At 50.0% G+C, this 22,256-nt stretch overlaps 1 protein-coding gene across 1 annotated transcript in view; it reads right to left on the reverse strand.

Annotated features, from left to right (window-relative positions):
* LOC119437049 (uncharacterized) overlaps nt 1-22,256 on the reverse strand; it is a 101,333-nt gene that overhangs the window by 60,576 nt on the left and 18,501 nt on the right. Inside the window, exons 2-3 of the mRNA XM_049660248.1 lie at nt 2,284-2,359; nt 1,740-1,861 (exon numbers count right to left, since the gene is read on the reverse strand). Coding sequence (XP_049516205.1) covers nt 1,740-1,861; nt 2,284-2,309 — 148 coding nt within the window. The 5' untranslated portion in view covers nt 2,310-2,359. The remainder of the gene's footprint in view (nt 1-1,739; nt 1,862-2,283; nt 2,360-22,256) is intronic.

Below are 22,256 nucleotides of genomic sequence, written 5' to 3' on the forward strand. Positions count from 1 at the left end.
AAGTAAACCTAGTGCGTATTGTTTCCAGTACAGTGGAGTAGCCGCCAGTAGTTTTTTTCGTTACTGAGAATTAGGTAATTGTAATTAATTATCTAACTCAAGAAGTACTGTCCTAATTATCAAAGTGTCAATAAGAAAGTTGTAGAGCAACATGAAAAACGCCCAATACAGCTTTTTGTTGCTCAATACGTGCTACATAAAAGTGTTTTTCCGAGTGTGAAAGAAGCCCGCGAATACACGCAAAGTGCCTCGAGCGGCCAGTCCCGCGGCAATGCTGCGTGTATTCACGGGCGTCTTTCACACGACGAGCACTATGTTAACAGAGCAAGAACAGGACATGAAAGCAAACGCAGACACAGTGCATCTTCTGTCTACTTTCTTGTCCCATTATCGCATTTTGTTTCGGTTTTTTACAAGCGCTCACCAACTAGCTCACCTTTGTATCCAACCCTATTCTGACAGCAATGCCTTGATGGTAGATGTGCATTGTTTTCATTAATTTTTTTTTCCAGCAAGCAGAAACCCCTTACAGTGGGCTGCAGTCTCCCTCCTGAACGTCCATCCCCCACCTATCACCTCTTCATTCTCCCACTGTATTTACCATGTGAAATAATCTATCGAATCAAAGCAATGTACGACAAAAATGTTGACGAAGCTTCACGCTTTGATGCTGAAGCCAGCGGTAACAGCATAGGCATGAACCATAACGGCAGTAGCTTGTAAACACCGCCATCAAGCTATAGGCCTCATGCGCTGCTGTGTCGAATCGGATATGCAGCACAACTGCGGGCAATGCTGGCAAAAAATCTGTGATCCCCGAGTGCCGCCAGGCAGGGGAGACGATGCCTACTAGCGGTGCAAACTGGTGAAAAAAAACAACAAAAACAGCTGCTGTTTGCTGTTGCATGTATAAATGTCACAATGACTATAATTACACCACCTGGAAGCTGGAGGATGGGGATTTTTATCGATTTCCCTAGAAATCGTACGAGGCACAGGGTAAACAAATACATCTTTTCCTCACACACGTTCCTCTGCTCATTCTCTAAGATATTATTAGGAAACAGTCACATCCGTTGTTTTCGTTCATTATTGTTATGAATGTGTAACGAATCGAAACACGAGTCACTCCATGCAGGTGCATCGAGCAAAAAATGGAGTTTTGTTTGCTGCATCTGCTTTCATCTACGGCCTTACCTGACACCGCGACCTCGCTTTTAAGCTGGGCCAGTATTCACAAAAACTTGTAACACTAGAATTTTTGTATGATCAAATTACAGCCGATAAGTCTGATGCCTAACATGTTATTAGTGATGGCGGCCGGCCGTCGGCAAAGAGCCTCTATGAACGAAAAAATTTATGAATTCAGGGCCCGAATTCTCAGGGAACACTATGCTCGACCTGGCTGCAGTGGCACAGTCGCGTTCGCGAGCGTTGGCGACACCATACGAACGGACGAGGCCAAAGACTAGAATACACACCGAGCCCACTTCACGATCACTCGACTGAAGCACAGCACCAACGCGAAGCTTCCGCCATGGCGAAGTGAAAGGTTAAGGCAAGTCGCGCTTGGTAAAACGGGGTGCAACAAAGGGGAGAACACGAAAGCATGTTACGACTGTAATAAGAGACCCGACAGCATGCAGCTACCGGTGCTGTCAAGCAGCGAGAAACGAAAACACCCCAGTTTCATACAACATCCCACTTATATAGCTGATTGAAAACTCGTGGCGCGTCACCTTTCACGGCATTGCCCATCTGGTATTTGAGTGCATGCTCGAGCACGAAGATCTCGACCGGTCTCATTGTCGCCGCAGTCAACGGTCTGGAAACTTTAGGCTTCGATCGCGGCGACAGATCGCTGAAAATAAACAAAAACAAAAGTGGACATGTAAATTGCTGCGTGCCTTTAGGAACAGTTAACAGCAATAGTTACTTTTGCACAATTGCAGTTACTGGAGAGCAAGCAGCCCCCTGACGCTCGAGAAAAGTTTGCAACAGGCGGCAAAGGAGGGTCTTTGGATACGACAGCTATCAACATTTTGGCCCTTTGGCCGCATTGGCTTTGGCTTCGCACCATGAGAGTATTGCCGACTTAGAGGCGCCACCACTTCGTATTCGTCGTCTGCTACATTTCGGAAAGAGCCGGTAGCATTTTCTCACATTCCTTGCGTTTTTAGAAGACACGAAAAAAAAAGAAGAAAGGAAAAGCTAGAATGGCACCACAAATAAATCTAAGGCATCGCAGCGAATGCGTTTTTTATGGTTCGGTCGGTCACGTACGCAATGAAAAGTGACGAAGGCCGCATCGGCAAGGGCGATGACGTTGACTTTGGTGGCGAGATGGGACGGCGTCGACCTAAAAGGTATCAAGACGAAGCGAAAGAAAAATTAAGGCAACGAATCCGAGCAAGGAGCGGGTGAACAACATCAACAAAAGCAACGACCCGCGAGTTTAAAACCCAAGCGAAATCAGCTATATCTGTATATCAGTAATATTTGATTCCCAGCTTCTAAAGCAATTATTTTTGGTATATCGTGGTGGTTTCAAAGGGCTACTTTTCCTTTTTATTTACGCTGGGTAAGACGAGCTGCTTTCTCGTATTTACCCGACTCACAAATGTCATAGCGGTCTATACAGAGTCCGTAAACGTAATGGCGAAGCGGTAGTTCTTTAGTAGTCGTCAGTGCTCATAATGAGGCCCGTGTCACTCGGGTGCACGTAACATAAGATTTGCCGCTTCGCAGTGCGCTTTCGGTGATCTGCCAAAAAATGGTAAACATTGCTAGAACAGTTTCACAGCTTCCTATCCCGTCCAACGGAGGAGTTTGTCCCGAGTGGCGGGCACTGGAGCCGCTGAAACTAGCGGCGCTGCAGTAAAGGAAGGAGAATCTTCTAAAGAAAGGAGAAATAGCATCTTCCATACTACATGCGAACTTTTTTCGCCTTGCGTCCGACAGAGGAGTAAAACTGCACGTAATTCAAGCGGGGCTGCAATGTAAACAGTGCATGCGGTACTAAGTAGCTCGAAAAATAGGTAGTGTCGAAAACTAGCAATGCAAAAATCCGACATCTATGGCGTGATTTTGGCTCACGCAAGCGCTTTCGCCACATGCAACCAGGAAAAGCATAGCCTTCAAGATTCGCACGTCCTACCCAGAGAGCGCCATACTGTATATGGCTACGACAGTCATATACAGTAACTCTACTGAGGCGTCGATTTGGGCCAAGCCTCCGATAACACAAATGCCACACGATATTTTTTTTCGGTGGCCACCGAATGTCACAATAATGGGGAAGCTCTCTCCAGGCTCGGGCTTCTTGAACTATGGCCTCCATGATTTGGGCGCTTCGCATAATCTTGGAAGTCATGTCCATGTCTGAAGTATCACAACTTGCTATAAAAACGCGCAACTTATACAAATAATGCAATACCATAAGAATAAAATTGTACATTTGTATTTTGAAAGGAACTAAATGTACTTTTATTAATAAAAATAAATATTTTGTAGCGAGGAAAACCTCATGGTCGTCATCGTCAGTTTGAGATTGGCGCGGTGCAGACGACGTCCCGGTGCGGCGCGGTGTTTTGTTTCGGGCTTCGGCTTTCTGCCAAGTTGCCGCCGTATTGGCTTTGCTGCTGCCGCTAAAAATGGACCGCTTTGCCGCTGAAAACGCACTGCTTTGCAGTAAATATACCCAGGTCTAAATTATTCCAAAGTCCTCCACTACAGCGTGCCTCATAATCAGATCATGGTTTTGGCACGTAAAACCCCACAACTTATATGTCTATTCATGCTTTTGTGCTTCGATGCATAAAACGACGTTTTTTAAAGAAAGTGACTGGCACGCCAATGCATTTCGCCGCAAAGTTAGAGAATTAATATCTCGACACTGGTGTCAGCCTGAGAATTAGTTCCAAGTGGATCCGAACTCTACGGCTAGAATTGTAAATTGCAACATAGGCCATAAGGTAAATAGCTAAAAACTTAATTGGTTAATTTAGTTAATTAGTAGATCATGCCTTTCAATTTTTTGTTCAAGTAATGTCCACCTCTTCGAGTAGACGAGCTCATGAAATAGAATTGTGCTATCGGCCACAGGCAACCTTTAAAAATTTTTGACAGTGTTCGCTGAAACACCTTGTATTAACCGAAATGATGCCAAGCCGGATTCACTCGAAATCAGAATAAATAGAAGTCTAGAAGTCATGCGCAGCAACGCTTATACTCGGACTCAAAGTACTAAAAGAAGAGTGCAGTTTGGCCGGGAAGGCGAAGCAGTATTAGGCGAAGGCGAAGTAGAAGACAATTACACGAAGGAAGAAGATTCTTACCGTGTAAATCCGTGTAAGGATCGCACCCGTCTAAGCGCCGCACCCCCAACTTGGCAGCGAATATTAAAAAAAAAAGTCATCCAACCGAGAAGCAATCGCGTTCCATGCGCTGATTCTGATCGGGCTCAACAGCGAATTGTCGCACGCAGCGTACTTTCGTGCGTCGCTACTGGATGTCGAGAGTAGGCGATCGCGGATGTTTACGGCGGATGTCATACGCGTAGTTGGAAAAAATGAGGTCAAATGGCCCGGTCCCATGAAAAGCCCGTCGAAATCACTACAGAAAAGTGCGGCCCTTGCACGAGTCTACACGTTAGCTATAGTGGCCATATAAATTGTAGTAAACATTCACCTAAAATTAAAATAGCAAGCACAGTGTAATGCACGGGCCATGTAAACCTGTAAATGCCTCACTGGATGACCTCGAGCACTCACTTTCACAACGCAAGCATTATGAAGAACGCCGACAGCGGAGGCGAACGGTTCGTACAGCCGCGCGATTCACCGCAACTTCGAAAATTAGGTTCATCATCATTATCTGCCCATTTTTTATGTCCACTAGAGACGGCCTCTGTTATGGGCATTTCTGCATTTCGCCCCCATCGAAACGGAGCCGCCGTGGCCGGGATTTTGTCCCGCGACCTCGGTGCTCAGCAGCGCAACGCTACCACTAAGCAACTACGGCAGGTATTGTCGAGTATCTAGAAAGCGTGATAGCAGGCAGTCTGGAATGAATGGTGCCCGTTTATATGCTGGTGAATGTGAAACAATAAAGACCGCCCTGCAAAACCTACCGATGCGTTTCTTATGGTAGTCATGAAAGCTACTGAATAAGTACTGTATAAGTCTGTACAAAAAAAAAAAAAAAAAAAAAAAAAAAAACGAAAGATGAGTATGCAACATTATTTGTAACGTTTGCAAGACTTAAAAAAAATGTTTTTAGTTACTCGCCACGCAAGCAGTTAACAATTATAGAGAAAGCGTGTCATTTACTGGAATTGGAAGAGTGGAAAGGGATGAACCCTCACCATTCCAATGAGCTAAAAGGAAAGGAATTACGGGGATCTCCATTCTCTGTAACGGAGTGGAAATTGATTGGAAATAGAATGGAGGGCTCTACTCTGCAACTCTGCTACCATTTGGCACGCAGGTCATCATTCTCCTTGCACTTGGTCTTCGTTCGGGACAGCTTAGCGACAGCGACGGCGAAAGTGCGCTTACATAGTCGAAACAATTCTTGAGCTCATCAACGAGTTTAACAGCTGCTTCTCAACTGCGTCAAGAGTTAGCCAGACGCCGCTCACCAAGCATCGTATTATCACTGAAGACGACGCAAGACTCATTCGGCAGAATCCTTATCGTGTAGCACCGAAAGAGCGCGAGGCAATACGAAACAAGTGAAGACGATGCTTGAGGACGGGGTTACTAGGCCATCTAAGAGTCCGTGGGCATCGCCTCCTGTGCTCGCACACTTCGATGAAGACGCCCCGACGATTCTTCATACCGATGCTAGAGTAATGTCGGCCTCGGCGCAGTGCTTCAGCGGCAGGACGGCACCAAAAGAGTGCTTGCTTACGCCAGCAGGACCCTATCCAGAACGGGGGCTAGCTCTGCTTACATGTGTCCTAAAGGGTGTGCCCCTTCACCGTCAGGAGGAAAATAATTGATCACAGTTTGTTTACGGTCGCTGCCCTGGACAGCTCCGCTTTTCCATGTGTTCATTCCAAGTTACTCCCTGTTGCCGATGTTGTCGGATTTACATGTCTTTTTTTTTCTCACTTGGTTTATTTATCATCATCGAGTAAAGCCTGTTTCTGGGCTAACCATGCAGTCATCAAATTTTCTCTCCGACATGCATTGCGATGCTGGTTGATGTACACCCTCGTACGCGCGTGTGTAGACCCGCCATTAGCATGGAATGCGAAAATTTTGAAAGAAAAAAAGTTTCGCTAAGTGTCCCACTGGTTCACTTGCGCAAATTGCCACCTGATTAAACCCGTTGCCCTACCGATCACATTATAATCAAGCACGACTTAGATCGCCGATTACACTATAGAGCTGCGCTGATTAGACCTAGACCGCGAATGTGCTGGCAACAAGCCATTAGGGAATTAGGCGACAGCCCGGAAGACGAGGACGCAGATCGAAGAGGCGCAACAAAACCACACGTAAGGCCGACTGACAAATGACTTTATTGAAACGAAGGACATATATAAGTACGCTAGAGTGCATCGTCAAAATCATTAAAAAGAACCATAAAAGAAGGTGAAGGTAAGGGATGGTTACCCTTACATATAATGTGTGCCCATGGCAAAAGTCTATACGTGAGACCGTATACGTGAAGCCGTATACGTGAAGCCAATATCAATCACGCCGCCAATATCGATCACGCCGCCAATATCAATTACGCCGCAAATGTCAATCACGCCGCAAATGTCAATCACGCCGCAAATATCAGTTGAGTCGCGTTGATAAGCCGAGCTGCACTGGGCCTGCACTGCTGTTTGCCCCCTGGTCGAGCTTCCGTCGGAGAATCCCTGTGCTGTGGCCGCGGTCCAAGGGGGAACTGCGACGGTGCCTCGACCAGCGCCGCTGTACCCAGGATCTCGGGCAGATCCCTGGTGGGACACGTCAGCCCTCGGCGCCACTGCGATCTCGCGGTCCACGCCAGCAGGTTGCATGTCTCGGCCGGCCGCGCCTGTTGAGTCGCGTCGAAGAGCCGAGCTGCACCGGGGCTGCACTGCTGTTTGACGCCTGGTCGAGCTTCCGTCGGAGAATCCCTGTGCTGTGGCCGCGGTCCAAGGGGGAACTGCGACGGTGCCTCGACCAGCGCCGCTGTACCCAGGATCTCGGGCAGATCCCTGGTGGGACACGTCAGCCCTCGGCGCCACTGCGATCTCGCGGTCCACGCCAGCAGGTTGCATGTCTCGGCCGGCCGCGCCTGTTGAGTCGCGTCGAAGAGCCGAGCTGCACCGGGGCTGCACTGCTGTTTGACGCCTGGTCGAGCTTCCGTCGAAGAATCCCTGTGCTGTGGCCGCGGTCCAAGGGGGAACTGCGACGGTGCCTCGACCAGCGCCGCTGTACCCAGGATCTCGGGCAGATCCCTGGTGGGACACGTCAGCCCTCGGCGCCACTGCGATCTCGCGGTCCACGCCAGCAGGTTGCATGTCTCGGCCGGCCGCGCCTTGTTGAGTCGCGTCGAAGAGCCGAGCTGCACCGGGGCTGCACTGCTGTTTGACGCCTGGTCGAGCTTCCGTCGGAGAATCCCTGTGCTGTGGCCGCGGTCCAAGGGGGAACTGCGAAGGTGCCTCGACCAGCGCCGCTGTACCCAGGATCTCGGGCAGATCCCTGGTGGGACACGTCAGCCCTCGGCGCCACTGCGATCTCGCGGTCACGCCAGCAGGTTGCATGTCTCGGCCGGCCGCGCGTGTTGAGTCGCGTCGAAGAGCCGAGCTGCACCGGGGCTGCACTGCTGTTTGACGCCTGGTCGAGCTTCCGTCGGAGAATCCCTGTGCTGTGGCCGCGGTCCAAGGGGGAACTGCGACGGTGCCTCGACCAGCGCCGCTGTACCCAGGATCTCGGGCAGATCCCTGGTGGGACACGTCAGCCCTCGGCGCCACTGCGATCTCGCGGTCACGCCAGCAGGTTGCATGTCTCGGCCGGCCGCGCGTGTTGAGTCGCGTCGAAGAGCCGAGCTGCACCGGGGCTGCACTGCTGTTTGACGCCTGGTCGAGCTTCCGTCGAAGAATCCCTGTGCTGTGGCCGCGGTCCAAGGGGGAACTGCGACGGTGCCTCGACCAGCGCCGCTGTACCCAGGATCTCGGGCAGATCCCTGGTGGGACACGTCAGCCCTCGGCGCCACTGCGATCTCGCGGTCCACGCCAGCAGGTTGCATGTCTCGGCCGGCCGCGCCTGTTGAGTCGCGTCGAAGAGCCGAGCTGCACCGGGCTGCACTGCTGTTTGACGCCTGGTCGAGCTTCCGTCGGAGAATCCCTGTGCTGTGGCCGCGGTCCAAGGGGGAACTGCGACGGTGCCTCGACCAGCGCCGCTGTACCCAGGATCTCGGGCAGATCCCTGGTGGGACACGTCAGCCCTCGGCGCCACTGCGATCTCGCGGTCCACGCCAGCAGGTTGCATGTCTCGGCCGGCCGCGCCTGTTGAGTCGCGTCGAAGAGCCGAGCTGCACCGGGGCTGCACTGCTGTTTGACGCCTGGTCGAGCTTCCGTCGGAGAATCCCTGTGCTGTGGCCGCGGTCCAAGGGGGAACTGCGAAGGTGCCTCGACCAGCGCCGCTGTACCCACGATGTCGGGCAGATCCCTGGTGGGACACGTCAGCCCTCGGCGCCACTGCGATCTCGCGGTCACGCCAGCAGGTTGCATGTCTCGGCCGGCCGCGCGTGTTGAGTCGCGTCGATGAGCCGAGCTGCACCGGGCCTGCACTGCTGCTTGCCCCCTGGTCGAGCTTCCGGCGGAGAATCCCTGTGCTGTGGCCGCGGTCCAAGGGGGAACTGCGACGGTGCCTTGACCGGCGCCGTTGTTCCCACGATGTCGGGCAGATACCTGGTAGGACACGTCCAGCCACTCGGCGCCACGCTAGCACTCTGCTGGCTATCTCGCAGTACCCCGCCAGCAGGCTCCATGTCTCGGCGGCGCGCCATTCAGCCGCGCAATGAGCCGAGCTGCACCGGCCTGTTTTTGCCCCGCGGCCAAGGGGGAACTTGACGGTGCCTTGCCTCGCCCTGGTTCCCACGTGTCGGGCAGATCTGGTGGGATACGTCAGCCCTCGCGCCACGCCATGCACTCTGGCTGGCGATCTCGCTGCACCGGGCCTGCACTGTTTGCTGTTTGCCCCAGCGAGCCCGTTGGAGAATCCCTGTGCTGTGGCCGCGGTCCAAGGGGGAACTGTGACGCTGCCTTGACCACGCCGCTGTTCCCACGATGCCGGGCAGATACCTGGTGGGATACGTCAGCCCTCGGCGCCACCCAGGCACTCTCGGCGGATGCGCCGTCGATGAGCCGAGCTGCACCGGGCCTGCACTGCTGTTTGCCCCAGGCCGGCCCCTGGGAGAATCCCTGTGCTGTGGCCGCGGTAACTGCGACGGTGCCTTGACCAGCGCCGTGTTCCCATGATGCTGGGAGATACCTGGTGGGACACGTCAGCCCTCGGCGCCACGCCAGGCACTCTCGCGCGTCCCTCGCGCCACAGCTCGCGCGTCCCTCGTCTTCTTCGTCTACAGTTGGCTCAGATCACGACCTACTGTAGTACTGACCTGACCAGCGAGCAGAACGCCAGCGCGCCTGTTCTAGCTCATATTTCTGCCACTACGAGCCTTATGGCGCTACTAGTTACCCCATCTTAAAACTCCTAGCCCAGGCTACCGTACCCAGACATTTCGCTTCTACCACGCGCGTCTCACCAGCCTAAAAAGGAAAGTATTATGGCCGGCGCGCAGCGCGATCGAGGCGCGATCTCGACAGTGGCGCCGGGCCTGCCGTGGCAGACGACAGCTAACGCGCTAGCAGAGGAAATCCACGGAAAACTTCGGCCGCGCACTGCGGATCAGTTTTTGAGGCGCGATTTTGCGTCGTCAGTCAGTAACTGGCCTTAATAATGCCGTTTTGGAAATAGCAACGCGACGATGCGAGACGGCGCAAATGCCAAGTGTGCAGCAAGCGTTTGCGCTCGCCGGATGGTAAACAAAAAAATCCTTTTGCCCTCGCTTTGTCGGTTGCGGCAACTGAAGGCGCAGCAGCATGCCATCACAACCAAGTTCTTGTCCCTAACACTTTTGATCCGTTTGTGCGTACAGCACTTTCGTCGCACAGGCCCGAGAATGGCGGTCGGAGCGCGCTGGAAAGAAAAAAATATAAAAAAGCGCAACGCGTGCTTCTACGTGACACGGATTGGCCAATGGGGAGTGGAGGAGGCTGGGGCGACAGGAGGCAGCGAGGAGGTAACGCCGGGATGAGCTCGGTGGCGGCAAGATTCAAGAATGGCGCTACTTATAAATATAGGGGCTTTACCCCATCTGCGCCGCACTTTTGCTGTCGTCTGCTCGCACCAAGCCGCGATGTTTGCGTGGGTATGCACTTTGTACGACTAAGAAAAGGAGCAAAAGTATGTTGATTGAGCGAAATCAGCAATAATGCCGCACTGCTACGTGACTTTGTGTAAATCACGGCAAGGTAAGACACCTGGCATACGCCTTATACATTGAGTTCCCGCTTTACGCACCTGGGTGAAAGAATGGATCAAGGCATGCAGTTTCTAGAATATGTGAGCCTGCCCTAGCTAGTGTTATTTGGCGTGCCGAAAATGCAGCTACATGCCTTAAATTGTTATACGTAGGTGTTATACGATTAAAGAGATGTACCCGTACATTTATTATCACTTAATGGTATTTCCCGAATACCTTCGCCACCGGTATCAAATTTGCATTGCGAGCATGCGAAGCATGCGAAGCAAGGGTTGCACGCAATATTTTTGCAACAAACATTTCTGCTAATAAGTTGTGCTGCAGAAAAAGAAAACTGTATTACCATTGGTGACTTATCGCGTACGCTTTCATTATTTATTTGTCTCTTTTAACGGCCTGACACCCCCACAATCAAGTTAAGATTGAAAGGCCTTTAATTACTTCACTTGAGATGGTTTTCGGCCAGAATATGACATAAGGACTGAAGGCAAGATGTACTGCTTTCTATTTATTGTACCCTAGGTGCACGTGGGGCGTCTGCCGTACCAAAAGCGAGCCGCGTGTAATCAGCAAAAAGGAAGTGGATCGAGGTGCAAGCACGTACTTTATAGACCGTCGAATTTTTCATGTAAATAAACGCCGCCATTGCGTAGGCAGTTACGGCGCCATCTATGGGCAGTTGACATGCTGGCTTGGGCGAACGCCCTTGTTGTATGCAGTTGAATCTGGTAAACAGATTTTTTCGCATTCGCGCGGTCTATTAGCATGAAATGGCGTCTTCTACGTGAGGTATGGTCCTGTGAGGCGTTGTGAAGGAATTTATACTTCTGAAGTAATGCACCTAAGCGGCTCTCCGGAGTTTCTGCTGGCGTTAGGGCGGACGGAAGCACCCAGTGCGAGGTGTCGCGTTTAACAAATTAGCAACATGAGCTTACAATCATTCTGCCTCGGATATCAGTTAGGTATTTCGTAAAATTGTTTCACGAATGTTACTATACTGCAACATCTCAGCACTGTAGTTATGAGCTCTGGTTTAGCTGCAACGAGTAGTTACGAAAACATTTGACGATCCTATGTACAGCGTGGGTACAGTTCTGCTGGCGAATAAGTTGTAGTGTTTACTTTGACAGGCGTTCAAGTTGTCATCTGTGGATAGTACATTACACAGGGCGACTGCCTTGTTTGCTGGGCAAGGTTTCCGCCACAGATAGAATAGTTTGGTTAATGATAACCACATGCCGTACAGTGTGAATCACACTTTTCGAGTAAAAAAAAAAAAGAAAGTCGAACGACCAGCTGCAGACTGCGCGAATAGCTTCCGAGGCAGTTCTTCTTTTGTAATAAACTTTTGAAATGCTGAAGTGTTATAGATTCTCTATAGCGCACGGTCCAAGTGGTCCAAGCATGCGGCACGACCATGCGAAGTCTTATTGCGTCGTGGATCCCGTGTTCTGTTTATTTTGCCGCATGGTGGATGGATGGTGAGGAAGACATGATGGACTCTTTTTTTTCAGCCTCCTTTACGACGCATTCGCCATGGATCTACGGAAAATGTTGTCTTTACAAATAGCTGTTGGATTCTATGGATGGATATGTGATCCCATTTGTATGGATGTGCCTTACAGAGCAAAATGGCAATGCCGATCGATGCGCGATGCTGGATGCGTGTATCATGTGGGTTGGATGCCAACCGGAGTGCTCGCTGTGTTGAGCATGGATGGATGGAGCCTTCGCCCTCTTGTAGGAGGCTATGTAGACATAGTGATGGATTGAAGTCTACTAGACTTATGGATGGATGGATGCGTGAGAACGATGCCGGTGGCTGATGGAAATGTTTTACACCAACTCTTCGTCGAGTGAAAACCGATACATCCATGGACATAGTTCACAACACATACACACCCGCGGCTGATGATGCGCGTCGCATGGAGGGATGGATGGATTGCACATACAAGAGAATGGATGGATGGATACAGATACTGTAGCTACTTCTGCACCTATGGATGGAGGCTACACAGTGGTTGTTCGACGACCTCATATGGAGCACTGACATCCCGTAAATGGATGCATTCAGAACTAGCTATGGATGGGATGGATACCTCCAATGGATCGCTCCGCAGCGCGCGACCGGCAACACATTCAAGCCGCGCCGCGCCGGCTCGCCCATGGAGCCAGAGAGGAGGATGGATGGAGGCTCGTCGCGCGCTCTTCCTCCTCGCCCGATGCCGATGAAAAGGTCTATACAGTCGAATTGGATATGCAATATGGATGGATATGTGGATGGACGGTCCTCGGTCGTATACATTACGCGCGTCGCAAAGCTGTCGCAGAACGACAAGTCATGAATAAACAGATGCACCACAAATCTTCATGGATGAGAGTTTGAATGGATGATGGATGCGAAGTTGATGGTGCTCAGACTTGCACAATGGGCCTTGGATTGGATGGATATCGATGGAGATTGTAGACTTTCTTGAACAGTACAATGCACCTTAGACACTCTCCGGGACCCAAAATATTGTGGATGGATGGATGGATGGATCGAGTTCCGAACAAATCTAGCAACATGATGGATGGACATTCTGCGCCAGCTTTCTAGTAAGAGCCGCAGAAGATATATATTTCAGTGGTGCGTGGAAAGCTATGGATAGCTATGGGGAGGTCCCATGCTCTACCATCTTAACTGCGACTGTGGGGATCATTATGACATGGAAAGGTGGGCTGTCGTGCCCGAGCAGTTCTATGTATACGTGCATGAGGTAGATGCTAAAGTTATGCGCTATTGCCGGATGGATGGAATGGATGGATGGATAGAAAAAGAAAGAAAAAGAAAAAAAAAAACAAACTGTCCTCAAGCGACTGCCGGATGGATGGTGATACTACTTACACAGGAGGGCTCTACTGAAGAGCGCTCGTGCACGACAAATAAGTCCATTTCTCACTTGCACGTAAAAAAAAAGATGGATGGACGTGAACAAAAGTTATGGATGGATGCTGATGGAGATCCGATGGATAGTGCACCGTTTGGATGCAGTGGATGCTTCTTTTGTAAACAAACGCTGGATGATATGTGGATGGCTGATGGAGGGCAAATAACATTTTCACTATCACAAACCTACAATAAATGAAAATATGCCTCATGGATTTGAGCACTTTGGATGATGCCCTGAAGCACTCGTACAGCGCGCCCGCGTGTGTGGAACCCTGCCCGAGGGTGGATGGATGGATGGATGGATGGATATGATGGATGGATGGATGGATGGATGGATGATGGAGGATGGGTGGGGATGGATGGAGGGATGGATGAGTGGGTAGAGTTAGGATGGATGATGGATGGATTGATGTATATGCTCTACGGGAGGATGGATGGATGATGGATGGATGGATGGATGGATGGATGGCTATACAGTAATGGATGGATGGATGTAGGGAGGATGGATATACAGTATGGACTTGGATGATGGATGGATGGATGGATGGATGGATGGATGGATGGATGAGGCTGAACCCTTTTAATCGGGCCGGTGGCATACGCACCTAGCCATGGCTATTAACAATAATTTGTACTTTGTGGTGGGTGAAATTTCACCCCTGCCTTAATTTTATCCACCAATCAGATAACCTCTGTTTGGTTATTTCTACCCGCTTAAAAGTCTATTTTGCCTTCACTGTCCACTAAACCCCAATGCTTGAAAAAAATCAGCCCCGTTGCTTGCACTGTAGGGTTAAGCCCCTTACAGAAAAGTATGAGGTGTTCAGCCGTTTCCTCTTCTTCTCCACACGCACAGCACAACGTGTCTATACCTTGGTACTTGACTCGGTACATCTTAGTCCGCAATACTCCCGTCCTGGCTTCAAACAACAAAGAGCTTCCCCTAGAATTATCGTAGATATTTTCTTTGGCAATTTCTTGCTTGAAAGTTCGGTATGTGCCCAGTGCTGATTTCGTCTGCATCCCTGTTTTCCACAGACCCCTCTCTGTTTCCTTAACCTTTTCTTAACCGCTGTTTCCTGGTTTGCACCCCTCCTGCAGTCCAAATATTTGATTGACAGTTTTCTGGTCAGCTTCCTCCATTTTGTATCAACATTCCTCATGTACAAATAACCTGAAAACTCTCCTTGCCCACCGCTTTTCTGCCATTCTCTCTCAATCGCTCCTCAAATTCTATCTTGCTGCTGGCTTCCCTGCCTCGAATGACGTCCATCCCATGTCACCCTGTACCCCTGATTTGGTGTATTTCCGTGTGCTCCCAGAGCCAGTCTACCTACCCCTCGCTGCTTAACTTCCAACCTTGCTCGAACCTCTGATCTCATGCACAGGACCGCATTGCCGAAAGTCAAACTAGGGACCATCACCCCTTTCCAAATCCCTCTCACCACTTCGTACCTATTGTAATTCCACAGTGCCCTATTTTTCATCACAGCTGCATTCTGCTACCTTTAGCCGTCACATATTTTTCATGTTCCGTTAGGTACTCAGCCCCATTGTTTATCCACACTCCAAGATATTTGTACTTATCCACCACCTCCAGCGTAACCTCCTGTATCCTATGCTCGCTGCCCTGATTATCATTAAAAGTCATGACTGCCGATTTTTCTTTACTAAACTTCAAACCTAAGCTATCTCCCTCTTTACCACAGATGTCCATTAATCTCTGCAAGTCTTCCTTGCTGTCAGCCATAAGTACAATGTCATCGCATACATCAGTCCTGGTAATGACTGTTTAATCCATTCTCCCTGCTTGAAATAGGAAAGGTTGAAGCCAAGTCCGCTCCTCTCTAATTTTTTCTCTAATCCTTGTAATACAGCATGAACAACAGAGGTGACAGAGGGCACCCCTGCCTAAGCCCCTGCTGTATCTCTATAGGCCCAGATACCCTTGTTTTCCCATTTTATAAGCACCCTGTTACTTTTATAGATATCTTTTAAAAGATTTCTTACTCCATCTTCCACCTCTAGAGTGCCCAGTATGTCCCACAAATCCTTTGGATTACACTGTCATAGGCTCCCTTGATATCCAGAAAGGCAAGCCATAGGGGCCTGTGTTCCTTTTCTGCTATTTCAATACACTGTGTCAATGAGAACAGATTATCTTCTAACCTTCTTTGTTTCGGAACCCATTTTGTAGTTCCCCCAGCACCTCCTCGCTCTCCACCCATGCCTGCAGTCTGTCCTTTATAATCTGCATCACCACCTGTAAACCACTGACGTCACTGTTATGGGAACGGTAGTTGTTTATGTCGGCTTTGTCCCCTTTCCTTATATATCATGCTCATCCTGCTCAGTCTCCACCCGTCGGGGGCTTTACCGTCCATTATCATTTTGCTCACTGACTCTCTTAATGCTTTCTTAGATTTTGGGCCCAATGTCTTTATCACATAATTGGGATGCCATCAGGACCCTGTCGACGTGCTACTAGGAACCCCTTCTCTGCCCTTTCCCACTCGCTTTGTGCCAGTGGAGCCCACTGCACTGACCTAGTCCATCCTCACCTGATTGAGCACATGCTATGTTTCGTTCTTTAAATTTTTCTGTCATCATTGTTCTATATGTTCATTGCCTCATCTCCCTCTAGTCGAACACCTTGAGCTGTAACTATAAACCTCTGCTCTAGGCTAGTTCTTATTACTCAAGGAGTTGAGATGTTTCCAAAATTTCTTCGCTGCTTTTCTATCCTTTTGTTTACTTCTGACAACCATTGGCTCCCCTTTCTTCTGATCTTCTCATTGATCAAATTGGATGCTTCCCTTCTACAGCTTAAGAAGTTGTTCCATTTTCTGCCTACATCAGCTTCTGGTTCACCCCCTCTGCTTTGAATGATTTGATATCTGTGTTCCCTGGATGCTTCCTGGCGTTTCTCTATGGCCTTCTTAACCTCCTCATCCCACCAGCTCTTGGGTTTACGTCTTCTGTTCCCTTTTGACTCCTGACTCGTACCTTAGTAAGCTCTAGCTCAAAATGTCCTGTTAAATTTCCTCAGCATATGTCCATTCTGTTTTGTATGTCCATCTGTTTTAGTATCCTCTGAAATTACTTCCTCAATTTGCTGGGTTGCTATTTCAAGCTGCTTTTCCGAGTAAAATATCCCACCTGGTTGTTCATCTTGCCTCCTACCTACTTTCATTTCCCTTCTAAAACTCACCTTAATACGTTTGTGATCACTACCTAGACTTCTGGAGCCATATTCATCTATGCTCATTACATTTAGCCTATCGTGCATCCTATGTGACATTAGTGCATAATCTATCGTCGACTGCAGGCTCCCTACCTCCCATGTTATGTGCCCTTCACACTTCTCAGTACTGTTGCATACAACTAAGTCATGCATTTCACACATATCCAGCATCATGTTGCCTGTTGAGTCTGTGTACCCGTCATGTCTTCTATGTGTGCGTTCATATCTCCTAGTATAATAATCTCGCACCCTTCTCCTAGCTCATTAATGTCACTTGATATGCATTCCAGCATTTTTTGTTTTCCTCTTTGGCATTTGCTCCTGTCCACAGGTATACAAAGCCAAGGAGTGTCTGCTCTCCTGCAACTTTCCCTTTTAGCCATAAATGCTCCTTGCATTCCTGTTTGACCCTTTGCCAGTTCATACTTTTATGAATAATGCACCAATTCCACCCCTTTTCTGCTGCCCTCTGTTCTATTGCAATATTCCCATGCATAGTCAGGGTTACAGGGAGGTTGCTCCATGTCCCTAAGATGTGTCTCCACAAACCCGTATACCATCAGCTTTTCTTGCCTTAGTTGCTCGTCTATCTCCTCCCACTTCAGCCTATTCCTGCCACCTTGCATGTTAATGTAACCTATGTCAGAATGACCTTGCCCCTGGTGCTTACGTCTATTTCTTCTACCGATTCTACGTTTCTTGAATCTTGGAGCCTCTCTGGGTCCGTCTTCGTCTACACTGGTGGTCTTAGGGCTCTGGGTCCCCCCAAAAAAGCCGTAGCTTGGCGCCCTATCCTACTACCTACGCTCCCGCCCGTGGCACCACTGTAGTGAATGCCATCCTGTGCAAAAGGCTGGGAGCCAGACTCGTACACTTCCCGGTTTACCTCCATTACACCGTACCCAAGTGGTCTGCTCAGACCCCTAATGACCCGGTTAGAACGCACCCTCCATTCCACCCGCTAGCCTGGCCCCGGACATGTGGGATTGTGCATATGGTCACATGCACTTCGCAGAGGTTTCTCTGAGTTTACGCAACCCAACCTCTAACTGTCCGTTTAGGTTCTGGCTCCTCCCTTCAGCACATCGTTGAGACCAGCATGGATAACGACCAGATGTTCATGCTCGAGGTTGTCTGATACCACCTTCTGAGCTTCTTCCATTGCGTCAACCATGCACTTCCCTGACTGGGCCTCCACCCTCACCCGCCCGTCTGCCTTCACTGTTGTAAGGACGCCCTCCTTAACCCTAGCTACGTTGGAGTCCCACAACTAGGACCCTTCGCTCTACACGTTTGCCTCCCGCCTGCGATTGTCGTCCTCCAGTTCGCGCTAGCTGGTTCTCCACCCGCCCTGCGCCACTGACACGTGACGATGTGCTCCCTGCCGTTCGTCCCTTCCCACCCGAAGCCTGCCGCACTACCTCGCTGTAGAGTTGTGGAACCGCCGTGTTGCCGCCGGCTCTCGCCTGCTGTTCAACGGCCCCTAGGCGTCCCTCCCTGCTCTCATGGCATGCCTCTGCCTGAGTCTCCGCGCTGTCCCGCCGCCCGCCTGAGCTGACCCGGGATTACGCGCCGCCTGTACCATTAGCGCCTCCACCCGCTCTTCCAGCACGGCCCGCTTTTCCCGTTCTTCTTGTAGCTCGCCAGCTATTCGCTTTACCAGGACGGCCTCGGGCCCCTCCCTGTGAAGCAACTCGCCGATCCGAGTTTCGAGCTCAATTCGCCGCTCTCGCTCCACCTTCAGCTCCCCTTTGAGCTCTTCACACTGGCTGCCCATTCCCCTTCCATCCGCCGCACAGCTCCCTTAAATCCTTCACACGACCTGCACGCGAAGCTAGCCTCCTCAGCGTCGGCTAAACTGGCGAAGTGCGTCTCGTCCAAATAACACCAACGTTTGCACTCCTCGCACTGCACCAGCTCGTCATCACCCCTGTCCTTCTAGCCTGCCGCGCCATTGTCCACCGTCCACCTAACGAGAAAGCCCAATAAAATACTGATCAAGGCCCCACGGTAAGCCTTACGGCAAACTCGCTATCCGGCTACCTCCGCTAGCTTCCTAACGCGGTTTAAAACTGCCGCTTTACACTGCTTTCACCATGCAACACGTGCGCCACAACCCGCTTCCAAAAAAAAAATTGAACAAATGAACTATTCGCTACCTACTAACGTCCTACCAAACTAGCCAAGAAACTAAAAAAAGCATGAAAAACAATTATATATAGATAGCTCGGGTACCCTAACACTTCTATCAACCAAATAAGAATAAAACAAAATTGAACTTATTCACTGCTCATGCTGCGCTGAGCTCCACTCGGCCACGACCGTCCTGTTCGGCTTCACTCGAGAGAGCGAAGCCGCTTCACTCGAGAGGAGGACAGTGGGGTAACTCGAGCGCCTCCTTAGCGGCGAAGTCTTGAACGAGAACCGGTGCAGGCGGCTCCATAGAGAGCCGCCAGCTGAGCAGGTCAGTATTTGAGTAGGTCGTGGCTCTGAGGCCGCTTATGTCGGCGTTCCCACACTGCCCCTTCCTATGCGAAGGCGCTGACGGCACTGGCCCACGGCGACTGGCAGCGACGGCACGACACCCCTACCGGATACTGAACAAAATTACTAGTACGGTGCGTAAAATGAAATGGCGACCCCACAGATACCCATGCCACTTTTCACAGGCAAATAAACATGCCAATGCGTCACGTTCACCAGCAGAATACCTGCGCTCGGCAGGCGACAATGTTCTAGAAGCAAAAGCAACGGTGACCAACTGGCCTCCTTCTATCTGTTGAAACACTTCTCCGAGGCCGACATTGGATGCATCAGTAGTAATGACTATGGGAAGAGTTTAATCAAAGATATGGATTACTGGATTATTTGCAAGGAGTTTTTTTATCATCGTAAAACTCGTATTAGCTTCTTCGGACCAATCAAATGAATGTCCCTGTCGTAGTATTCGGCGCAGTGGTTGAACGAGTTCAGCATAATGCAGTAAACACTTTGCATAATAGCCTACAAGACCAAGGAATGACTAGCGTTTTCCCATCAGTATGGATGGGGTTCATTGAGGATAGCATGTGCTTTTGATTCAAGTGGCGATAACCCACGGGCACTAACATTGTGCCCTAAAAAATGTACTTCACTTACAGCAGACACACATTTGTGGTTAAGCTTCATAACGGAGGCAGTAATCCGATTCAATACAGCGTTCAAATTGACATCGTGCTCCACACGACTTTTGACCAAAACCAAAATATCATCTAAGTACTTCACAATGGGTATTGGATTTTATCGAAGAGTGTAGACTTTCTTGAACAGTACAATGTACCTTAGGCACTCTCCGGCACCCAAAATATTTGTTAAAGATCGAGTTCCGAACAAATCTAGCAACATGACATTTCAGGAGCGGCCCCCTGCCCGCTCCTGAAATGTCATAAGGAGAGTACTGTTACCCAAATCATCTATGGTTTCTTTTGGGTTGCCTCTACCTTTTCCCTTCAAATATTAATGTGGCTTAAGCTAATTGCATCATTGTTGACGCAGACGTGCTCGGCTTTAATTCATACTTTCGCTTTATTTCTAAAAATCCTGGCAATAGGAAAACAAGCGCATTAGAAGCACCAATGGCGGCTACCTCATTCGTATTTTTTCACTTCAAGAAGTTATTTTCATTTCCAGTGTGAACACCAAGCACAGACACATTATATTTCAATGTGTACCCGGGACAAAGTTTATTATATTTTTAAAGAGAAAGAGGTAACCAACTAACAATTATTTCTAATGATATTGATAGCCTGTGCCTAGAGAATGAATATGTTACTTTATGTTCAACTCGCTACAAATTGCTTTGCGCGCTTTTTTGACACTGAAAAAGACCTGCAGACTTCAGTGACCCCTTCGGCAGAGTCTTTTATCAACGCTGGGTGAAATGCACGTGAATGATATGTGTCTTCGCCTTGCTTCTCTTTCCAGTAGGTAATGCTAGCGACTAATGAAAAAAAAACTTATAATTTGCAACATTTATTGGGGATGGAAACATCGCAACGTGTATGCAGAGGTCATAAATATATATAATTAACTTAGTAACCGAAGTGACGCCAAGCCGGATTCACTCAAAACCAGAATCGATAGCAGTCATGCGCAGCAGAGCTTTTACTAGGACTCAGAATTAAAAAAAAAAAAGAGGCTGCAGTTTCGCCGCAAAGGCGAATAATGATAGTGAAGCATAAGAAAATTACACGAAGGAACATTCTTCCCCTATAAATCCGTGTAAGAGTCGCACCTCCAACTTGAAAGCAAATGTTTTTTTTTAATCCAACTGAGAAGCGATCGCTTTCACCGCTGATTCAAATCGCGCTCCACTGCGAATTTTCCCGCGCAGCGTACTTTCGCGCGTCGCAACTATATAAAAAAAAGTCGGTTACAACTTTAGAAGACAGGAGAGGCGCCCGGCCTGATCACTGAAGCGCAGCAGCCGATTGCCACCGCGACTAAAGAAATAGTCCAGGTGACGCGACTCGGCCCAGCTCGAAGCGCGGGCTGCCATGTCCTCTGTAGGAGGGGTCACCGGCCGTCCGGGCCCTAGAGCACGGCACGGGCCGATTTTTATTGCGATAGCAATTATATGGACACTCCAAAGCAGATTTATGCCGTCGGCGTCACCGTCGCAGTCAGGTTCCGTATGACGTCAACGGCGATGAAATCGTTGCCGCGCTCCGGACGCTGTATGCATGCGAGTGAAACGGCGCGAGGGACGCGCGCTTTCACGGGGAGCGAACGCACGTCGGAGAGCAAACGCGCGTTCGGCGCCGTGCTCCCTCAAGGGCTGCAGAATTAAGCGTTTCTTCCCTCCTTTCCATATATAGAGAGCAAACGCAACCTTTTCCGTCGCGCGAAAGGATGTGGGGGGACGGGAGAGAGATAGGGGAGGCGACGTTTAGCTGCGGCACCAAATGCGTATTTATATAAAAACGCCGCGCGCGTTCGGTGCAAACGCGGGCAAAACGCCGACGGCGTCGACAACAGTTCTGCGCGTTGCGGGTGCTGCTGCATGTCCAAGTTTATTACATCGCAGCCAAACGTAAGTCGTCGACTGCGTTCTTACTTCTGCGACAAGCCATTTCGCCTTCTGCCTGCCACTACTGTTTTCCGGCTTCTCCTCCACATTTACATTCTGTTCAAACAGCGCAAAATACGACGGAAGAAGAAAAGGGAAGTACACAGGAGTAGCACTGCTAGCTTCCAGCTGCGCCGGGGCAACAAGTTTTTCAGAGTCGAGACGTGCGAGGATAACTCGCTGCACGTTACATGCACACCACATGAAAGTCCAAGCCCGGCCCGGGCCCGCGTCAAAATACCCGAGCCCGGCCTGGGCCCGGCTCAGAAAGCGCATGCTGTGCCCGAACCCTAATTTGCTATCGCAATTGGTGCTTCGCCTTTCGGGTGAAACTGCGACAAATTTTTTCAGGCCGGGCCCGGCCCGGGCCCATTTTTACGTTGGGCTGCCCGCCCGAGCCCGACCAAAAGTTTTATGGCGAGACCCCCGCTCGGCCCGGC

This window comes from Dermacentor silvarum, chromosome 1 (genome assembly GCF_013339745.2).
Source record: "Dermacentor silvarum isolate Dsil-2018 chromosome 1, BIME_Dsil_1.4, whole genome shotgun sequence".
NCBI classification, from domain to species: Eukaryota; Metazoa; Arthropoda; class Arachnida; order Ixodida; family Ixodidae; genus Dermacentor; species Dermacentor silvarum.